Source organism: Myodes glareolus, chromosome 7 (assembly GCF_982192425.1).
Source record: "Myodes glareolus chromosome 7, mMyoGla1.1, whole genome shotgun sequence".
Taxonomy (NCBI): domain Eukaryota; kingdom Metazoa; phylum Chordata; class Mammalia; order Rodentia; family Cricetidae; genus Myodes; species Myodes glareolus.
This window is the reverse complement of record NC_142032.1, coordinates 52,859,301-52,868,235: the sequence shown is the minus strand read 5'-3', so window position 1 is coordinate 52,868,235 and position 8,935 is coordinate 52,859,301. Positions and strand designations below refer to the sequence as shown.

Sequence of the window (8,935 nt, the reverse complement as noted above, 5' to 3'; positions counted from 1 at the left end):
AATTGAAAATAAGATAATGTGAAACATTTAGCATTGTTCTGTTTGCTATGGATTGTTTAGCATAATTGGGGACTTTTTTGATTCCATTCAAATTTGGGACTTTTTCCCTATTTCCTTAAAGATTACCTTTTGGAATCTTGATAGGAATTTCAATGAATCTGTAGCCTTTTTCAGGAACAGGGATATTTTAACAACATTTATCTTGCTGATTTTATGAGGATAGGTGTTTTCCCTAGCTTCTAATGTCTTACTCATTTTCTTCCCTCAAAGTTTTAAAGGTTTCATGGTGGGAGCCCTACACCTCTTTGTTTAGGGGATTGTCACACTGACACAGTCTACTCTCACCTGGAGGATAGTTCCATTGAGGTATTGTCTATGTTGAGTGTCCTGTGTGTATGTCTGAGGGAGGTTGTCCTAATTAGGGTAACATATGTGGGAGTCCCAGACACTGTAGGTAGCACCCTTTCCTAGGCAGAGAACCTTGAACTGCATGAGTGAGAAATCATCCCTAGCACAACCAGAGAAGCAGCGAGCACGCGTGCACTTGTGATTTTCTTCTCTTGAGCACGGTGTGATGCAGCTAACTGCTGTAAGTTCTGTAACCGTGACTACACCACAGTGAAGAGTTGTAACTCGCAACTGTGTTAAAATAAACTTTTTCTCCCTTAGGCTGTCTTTTGTCAGGATATTTTGTCACATCAATAGCAATGCATGTAGGACAGGCACATCTATAGGCATTTATTTTGAATGGCATTGTATTCTTAAATTCCCTCCCAATGTGTTCCTTAGGGGTGTATAGAAATGCTGCTGGGTTTGCACACTCTGTTTCTCATTCTAATGATTTTCTAGTAGAATGTCTCTGGTCCAAGAGTTTTCCAGTAGAGACTGTTTTAATTATTGAATCATATCATCTTCAAACAGGGACAGTTTGATTTCTTCCCGTGTTATTTGTAATGTATTTCTTTTCATGCTGTTTTTCTTGGCTGAAAATTCAGGCAACTCTAGCAGCTAGTTTTCAGTTTCTGTGATAAAGTTCTCTGACAAGAACCAAGTTAGGAAAGAATGGTTCATTCTGGTTGAAAGTTCAGAGTGACAGAGTTCATCACAGCAGGAAGGGAAGGTGACAGGTAAGGGTGACATAGCAGTGGGACAGGAAGCTGACTGAGCACATTTTCATCTGCAGGTATGGAGTGAAGAAGGGAAATGTGATGTGGGGCCAGGCTTTAAAATCTCAGATCCTCTGAGTGATGTCTTCTGCCAGCAGAGCTCCACCTTTACCATTCACAGGGTCTCACACCATCTGCCCCACATACCAGATGTTTCCATGACAACTCATAACAGTAGCAAAATAAAGCTATGAAGTAGCAATGAAAATAATTACAAGGTTGCAGGGGTGAGGGTCACTACAATGTGGGGAACCATATTAAAGGGCTGCAGCATTTGGAAGGTGGAGACCTACTGTCCTAAAGCTTCCATAGCCTTCACAGACTTCACATCTCCACAAACTGGGGACCAAGTGTTCAAATACAGAAGCCTATGGGAGACATTTCTTGTGCTCAGTCACTACAGGCACCCAGTGGAAAGCACTCAGAGACCAGACACACTTCTCTCCTTCTTTATTATTAGAGGAAACTGAGAGAGTTGCGGTGGGGGGCACACGCCAGGCTCTCCTAGTAGCCTGATTAAAATCTAAGTTTTAGCTTTGGTTCACTAAAATGGAGCAGAGCTAAACAGGCAGTTCTCAAAACAAAACAAAATAAAAACAAACAAATAAGCAAACAAGCAAACAAACAAAAAAAAACACCACCTCTAGGTAACCAACTAGCAGATACCCCCAGTCTTCCGCTAGCTCAGCAGACCCCCAAAGATCTCTTCCTGGTTTTGCAGATTCCCAGTGTCTTTCTTCTGGCTGAGCAGGCCCTAAAGCCCTACTGTTGGCTCAGCAGTTGCCCCCAACCTTTTGCAAGCTAAAGATAGCTTTCGCTACCCTGCTGCAGAAAGGTCCCTAACCACTAAGTTCTCCCATCAATCAGTCCACCACAGACTAATATTTCCCCTTTCAATCAGCCCTACATTAATCTGTCCTCCCTGGAATTCCCCTGACTCTGCTTAAAGGGAACTTGTGACCTTCTTTGTGGGTTGTCAAGTGCCACTTAGTGTTGGAATTAATAAACCGTTCTTGTTATTGCATGCTTGGCTGTTGGTCTTTCCTTGTTGCTTTTCTAAGTCCCTAACAAAAACAGGTTACCTTTCTTGTGTCAGAATCCTGTTTTTTCATTTTATTAATTTTGACATAAGACATATTTATCATGTTTGTCATTTCCTCTGACTCCTATGTTCATCAAGACATTTTGCGATTAAGGGAAGTATCATAAAACGCTAAAAACAAAACTCAAACAAACAAAAAGACTCTGAAGTTTCTCTTTTTCTGAAGCCCTTTTCCTCATTTGAGATGATCATGATTTCTTTCCCTGAATCTATTTACATGAGGAGATCTATTAATTGAGTGTCATATGTGGGACCCTCTTTATTTCCTAATTCTTGTAGACACAAAGCCCTGGTGACAGCAGGGCTGGGAGCACATGCCAGCCTCAGACCCCCAGCAGGATAATGCCAAGGATGCTGACTAGAGGTGGTGGTGAGAAGGTAGCTGAGAAGACTGAGCAAGGCCAGGGACAGAAACCCTCCTTTCTTCTCCAGGGAGGGGACCCAGCAAGGCCAGGGACAGTCACTCTCTTTTCTTAGGCTCACTTTAAGGTTGTGTGGGAGTCATCTGTGGGTGTGTGTCCAAGAACGGAGGGTTGCAGGCCTCTTAAGCCCTCAGTTTTAAAAGATCACACAAAGAAGTATTGGTATTTGCAAATAAATTTAATGAGTAGAAAGAAATGCCTTTGAGATTCCAACAATAGTCTTGCACTTTATAGGCAGAAAGATAAAATCAAGAAGGAAAAGTTATGATTATGGTTTCAGCTGCTGGCTCATGATCATTCTCTTCGTTCCTGTGAGCTAAAGGTCTCGTGGAACTTTTAGGGAGACTATGAACAGTCTTCACTGTTGTATATAGCATCCTGAAAAATAAATGAGGAAGCGACTTAAATTTTGAACTTTAACTATAGAGTCCAATATTGAAAAGAAAAAAATCTTGTTTTTTAATTTATTTTTTCAGTATTTTCAATTACTATTGAATATCACAGAAAGCGTCCAGAGAAAAATCTGATTAGGTACATGTGTTTTGTCATTTAAGAGACAAAATGTCATGAAAAAAACAGCAGTAGGAAACCCAGATGTTTTTGATTTTTTTTTCAGATTCCCTTTGATTACTTTAGCCTCTAACTTCCAAGCCCCTTCCCCTCTAGCCGTTTCCATAGGAATTCATTCTATACCCACTCTGAAGCTAGAGTCTCTGTGGCTGAAGGTATCTGATGATCCTCAGTTTGAACTGCTACTATTCTCTTACCCCTCGCTCAATTGAAACCTTGCTTAACAGAGAGGGTGGCTTTAAAAATTCCTCACTGCTCTAAAAACTGAGATTTGTTAGAAGCGACTAGAGAGCCCTCACCAGTACTTTCAGGCCCTGTGTATTCCTGTGGTTTTAGTTAAAACTGGGCATATTCCTAAGATTTGGTTCCTATGGGTTGCTTGAATGGGAACAGGGACACTTTAGATGAATTCTTGGAGCTACATTTTTATGCTTGAGAAGAGAATATTATTATTATTATTATTAATGTTATTTAAAGAGACTGTTAGTCCTGATGTTCTTATACTGGTGTCTTTTGCACTCGCTCTTAATTGGTGCAAATGGAAGGTCCATGGTCACTGATCCAAAGAAAGACTTCTTGAGAGCAAAGAAGTAATTTTTCTCTGACTTAAGAATCTAAGGTCTTGTCCAAGGAGAGATCCCCAGATTGTTCTCTGGACAGAGGAGAGGGTGCCTGAACCGGCCTTGGCCCACAACCATACTGATGAACATTTTGCTCCCTAGGTCCAAACGAGAGGCAGAAGGAAGGAGAACGTAAACAAGGAGGGCAAGAGCAGAGGAAACCTTCATCCGACGTTGGATGGCGATACAGACGGAGACCCATATTGGAGCACCGGACGGAACCCTCTACGGTCCAAATGAGGAGCAGAAGGATGAAGAAAATGAAAAAAGAAATCAGGACTGAGACGCGCGCCATCACCCACTGATACAAGGAGACTGATCTAATGAGAGTTCACCAAGGCCAGCTGGACTGGAACTGAATGAGCACGTGATCTAACCAGATTCTCTGAATGTGGCCGGATTCCCTGGATGTGGCGGGCCCGGAGTCTTTCTGAAAAGCCATTGACAATGACACTGGGACTTGTTTCCTCTGCATATACTGGATTTTTGGGATCCAGTCTGTTTGGATACTCACCTTCCTGTACCTGGAGGGAGGGGGGAGGAACTTGAACTTCCTACAGGGCAGAAAACCCTGACTACTCTTAGGGATGGAGAGGGAGGAGGAGAGGGAGTGGGGGAAGTGGGAGGGTGTTGGGAGGAGGGGCTGAAATGGAAACTTTTATAATTTAATAAACTTTAAAAAAAAAGAATCTAAGGTCTTTCTCTGTGTCATGACATGCGTATGTGTTTTAGTGTGTGTGTGTGTGTGTGTGTGTGTGTGTGTGTGTGTGTGTGTGTGCATGAATGTGCATGGTTGCATGTGTGTACCTGTGTTTGTGTGATTGGGAGGTTAATGATAAGAGAGTGATCTCTGGGTCATCTTTTTTGTTTTTGTGTTTTTCTTTAATTATTTTAAAATCCCCAAAATAATATGGAATATGAGGTGTGTCTTTCAATGGCTTTCCTGAACGAAATGTTACCACTATATCAAACTATGTTGTTCAAAAATAGTGCACAGACAATGCTTGCTTGGACCTTATAAGTCACAACGTTGGAAACTGTTCTTCCTCATTAATGGAAATATATGCATGTGAATATATAAATATGTATATATACAAATATATGCGAATATAAATATATAAAATACATAAGTATGTACATATGTATATATATGATATATGAATATATGTGTACACCATTCAAATATATAGTTATACAATACAAAAAAGGGAAAATGTGTAATTACCATCATCACTTGATAACTGTCCAGAGTCTCCTCAGACTGGTCTAGATAACATTCTTTCACTTTGGCCACAGCATTTTCATCATAAGGAAGACGTGCGTATGACTTAATCACTCCCTGAAAATCATCCACAGGCACTGATGAGTTAATAAGCTGTGCAATGACGTCATCCATTGCAAGGCAGTTAGAACCTGGAAAGACATGGCATTCATCACTGGAGGTCTGAACTCGTTAGGGGTTACCTCTCATCACGAACACCTTGTTGAGTACAAGTAGAAACACAGATAAGCACAGGTGTGGGCACTGCCAAATCTGGGACAGAAACTGCAGATTGCAAGATTCCACTTAGAAACTGCAAACTCTGTCCCTGACATCCCAGCACAAAGAACTGAACCAAACACTTACAGACCCTTCACTAGGAAGGACACCGAAGAAATGGTAGGCCATTGTGCTGGGCATGGTAAGTATTGGAGTCATTGCTTGGTCAAAGCCTGCTACATTTTTTTTATGTATTTGCTGAAGTCTTTATTGTGTTAAACATTTCTTAAAGTAGAAATTACCGGCTGTGCATTTAGGTGAACTAAAATGTTGGAATGAATTTTTATTAAAACACAGCTTTGGTGTTATAAATTACATTAGGACACTTGTGCTGCCTTAGACTTATGCAAAAAATAAAAAAATGGGCCAGGGAAATGACTCAGCAGTTACGAGAAGGGACTCCTCTTCTGGAAGCTCTGAATTTGATTCCAAGAACCCATGTCAGGCAGCTTAAAGCCACCCACCTGTAACTACAGCTCCAGGGGTATTTGACACTTCTGCAGGCTCCTGTACACATGTGCAACACTCACTGCCAAACACAGTGCTAGCATCAGATGTTTAATGGTGAAATCTGTGTTCTGAGTCACAGAGATCTTTTGTGCTTCAGTTTTTCTCTTTTTCAACACATATAACTCCTTGGTACTAAAGCTAATGTTGAATAGGATTTATTTCTACCACTTTCCAGACATATCTTATTCCTTGTTTTATAAAGCTGTGAATGCTGTCTTCAACTACTAGGTAATATTTTGAAATTTTGAGGCATATATAAGTTTTGAATCGGTGTTATTATTATTATTATTATTTTTACTGTTTTGAGAACATTATGGAATATGTTAAGACTTCTTATAACTATCATGGGTAGAATAGTATCCGCTTTGCTCTGTAAAATTGAGCATCTGAATTACAGAGCAACTTAAACAGAAACTCAGGTACTTGAAGTGACCTCATGCAGAAAATGGAAGCAGACTGCAAGATACTTTTAGCTTCTGCAAACTTGCCCCTAACAAGCCAACAAGACGACAAACCTCGCTGACCATTGTCAGCAATGATATGCAAGAAATGAGAAGCTTTGTTCGGATGGGACACAGTGAACTGTTGTGTCTTTTTTCTTGTAACAATGATGCATCTCAGTGCTATTTTGAGAACCCCATTAAGTATTTTACAGTAGTTTATAAATATTAGCCATTGCCACCATTAACTCTATCATCTGCATCAAAAGTATCATGAACTATAAACTCTTGTACTTGAAGTGATGTCATTATTCAGCTAGTGGAAGAGAAAGAGGTCAAGGTTAACCCTGATTTTCCTATCAAGTTAACTGAGAACTCCACCTTCTTGTCATTTTGCACCAGCCTCTCAGATAAGTGAAGGAGACATCATAAACAAAGCAAATTATACAAAGTCTATGACACTAGTGACATGTCTGTACTGACTGCATCCTCAGGGACAAAGCTTTATTTCTGTCATTGCTTCAAGTGGACTTGGGGAATGTGAACTCTCCTCTCTACCAGCAGAACTAGGATGTAAGTGGCCCAATGTGAAGAAGTCAGACCAAGCTTTCACAGTCTGTTTCGTGGCTCACAACTGTTTACTCCTAGGTCTCATGCTACAGTTTGAGAAGTAACTCCTTCCACAGTTAAAGAGATTCCTAAGTATAATTTTTAGGAAACCCATTTAGGTCCAGGTTCATTTATATTTTTCCCATATTCTATAAAATATCTCGTATCCAAATCCAAGACCTGTCGTGGATTTCAGGAGAACTGTCATTATCTTGGGACTTCTTGCGTGGTAGTGACAAATCACACACAGCTCTGCGCTGTAGCCCAACCTGCAACTGTGACGCCTCTTTGACTATCTGGACTAGTGTTGAGCTTCAGGTCTATTGAGTCAGATATTTTGTAACACTATTGACATATTCTGGGGCTCAGGTGCTAGGACTTATTCCGATAGAACAGAAACAGTGTGTAGTCTAAAAGTAGCCCACTTCTGCACAGAACACACCACCCACCCCTCTACAGAACCCACTGCCCACCCCTCCACAGAACCCATCCCTCCACAGAACCCAATGCCCACCCCTCCACAGAACCCAACGCCCACCCCTCCACAGAACTCACTGTCATCGCCGGCATAGCAGCAAATGGGGATGGCAGCCAGCACGAAGACCAAGACCAGCTTCATGTTGAGGAAGCCCTTGTGGGTTGGTCTTTGGTACAAGATGGAGATCGGGTACCTTCTGCAGTTGAGACCTCAGTGTTCCACTATTTATTTCTTGGGCAGGTCCTTTAGTGTCACCCAGGAAATAAGAACACAAGTCATAAGAGCAACGTGGCATTGTAGCAGACAACACGAGAGAACATGAAACAGAGCCAAGGAAGCCTATGATCTGTTTGTACGAAACAAGGAAACAAATTATTAAGAATGACAGTTGGTGACCTTTCCCTGAGGTCTTCCAAAAAATGAAGATTGCAACACTGTAGTATGATTTTTGAAATGATACTGTCCTCCCCTTCATACCCTCACTCCTTCATTTGTTCCTCTTCATCTTCTGTCTTCTTCTCTCTCCTTTAATTCTTTCCCTTTCTTCTCCTTCATTTTTATTTGCCTATGTCTTTTTCTTGTTCTTTTTTATTTTCCAATTTTATGCAGCTTCATTTTGTTTACCTGCTTCTGAGGTGTCCACTGGCTAGGGTCAGTGCACAACCACACATCCTTTATAAAGAGGGTTCCTGCTGATCTTCTTCTTCTTCTTTGACTTCCAGAAGAAGTTTATTGCTGTCAGACCTTACTGAAGAGTCTTACAAAGAGTTATTCTATTAGATGAACATTCACTTTTCATTCCAGATAGCTAAACACATTTCTTCTTCTGTGTTAAAAATCTAGGGTGCCACTTCTCCTGAATCAGGGACACTGTCAACTAATAGGGATCCCTGTAGCTTTATGGTAGGGAGGGATAATGGCTTATGGTGAGTGACTCATGCAGCTGTGACTTCAAATCCTGGGGATAGCATCTGCTCATGACTATCCTGGGGAAGCTATCATGTCTCTCTGAGCTTCCTTTTACCCATGGTAAAGTGAGTATAGATAAAACTCTGCTGACGTTTCATCAGGACAACAGACTCAGCATGTAAATAGCCTTCTCACATTGCCTAGATAACCACTAATTTGTGGGAACTTTCCACTTCTGAAACTATGGACATTAGTATGATGGTCCCTCAAGTTAAAAAACAAGCAAATAGTAAACAAAAACATAAAATCAAGAGCAAAATAATTACTATAAAATCCAGTCAGATAATGTGGGTATATAATGGAATGCCACAGATGACATGCAGATCCGTAATTGTTATAACATTAGTCAAAATAGTCAAACTATAGGATCAGCTTAGATGTTTATCAGCAGATAACTAGACAAAGAAAATATTTGAATTTTTTATTATAAGGAGAATGAAATTAATGTCACTTACATGGAAATAAATGGGCCAGGGTATTATCAATTTAAACAAAACAGTTGAACCCAA

General features: G+C 40.6%; 1 protein-coding gene across 1 annotated transcript; it reads right to left on the bottom strand.

Annotated features, from left to right (window-relative positions):
• Window positions 1–2,849: 2,849 nt before the first annotated feature.
• On the bottom strand, window positions 2,850–7,751 carry LOC148121416 (secretoglobin family 2A member 2-like). Its single transcript, XM_087907632.1, has 3 exons — window positions 7,535–7,751; window positions 5,106–5,293; window positions 2,850–3,068 (listed from the first exon to the last, which is right to left on the bottom strand). The coding sequence occupies exons 1-3, from the start codon at window positions 7,596–7,598 to the stop codon at window positions 3,036–3,038; spliced, it is 285 nt and encodes a 94-aa protein (XP_087763758.1). The 5' UTR covers window positions 7,599–7,751; the 3' UTR covers window positions 2,850–3,035.
• Window positions 7,752–8,935: the final 1,184 nt, after the last annotated feature.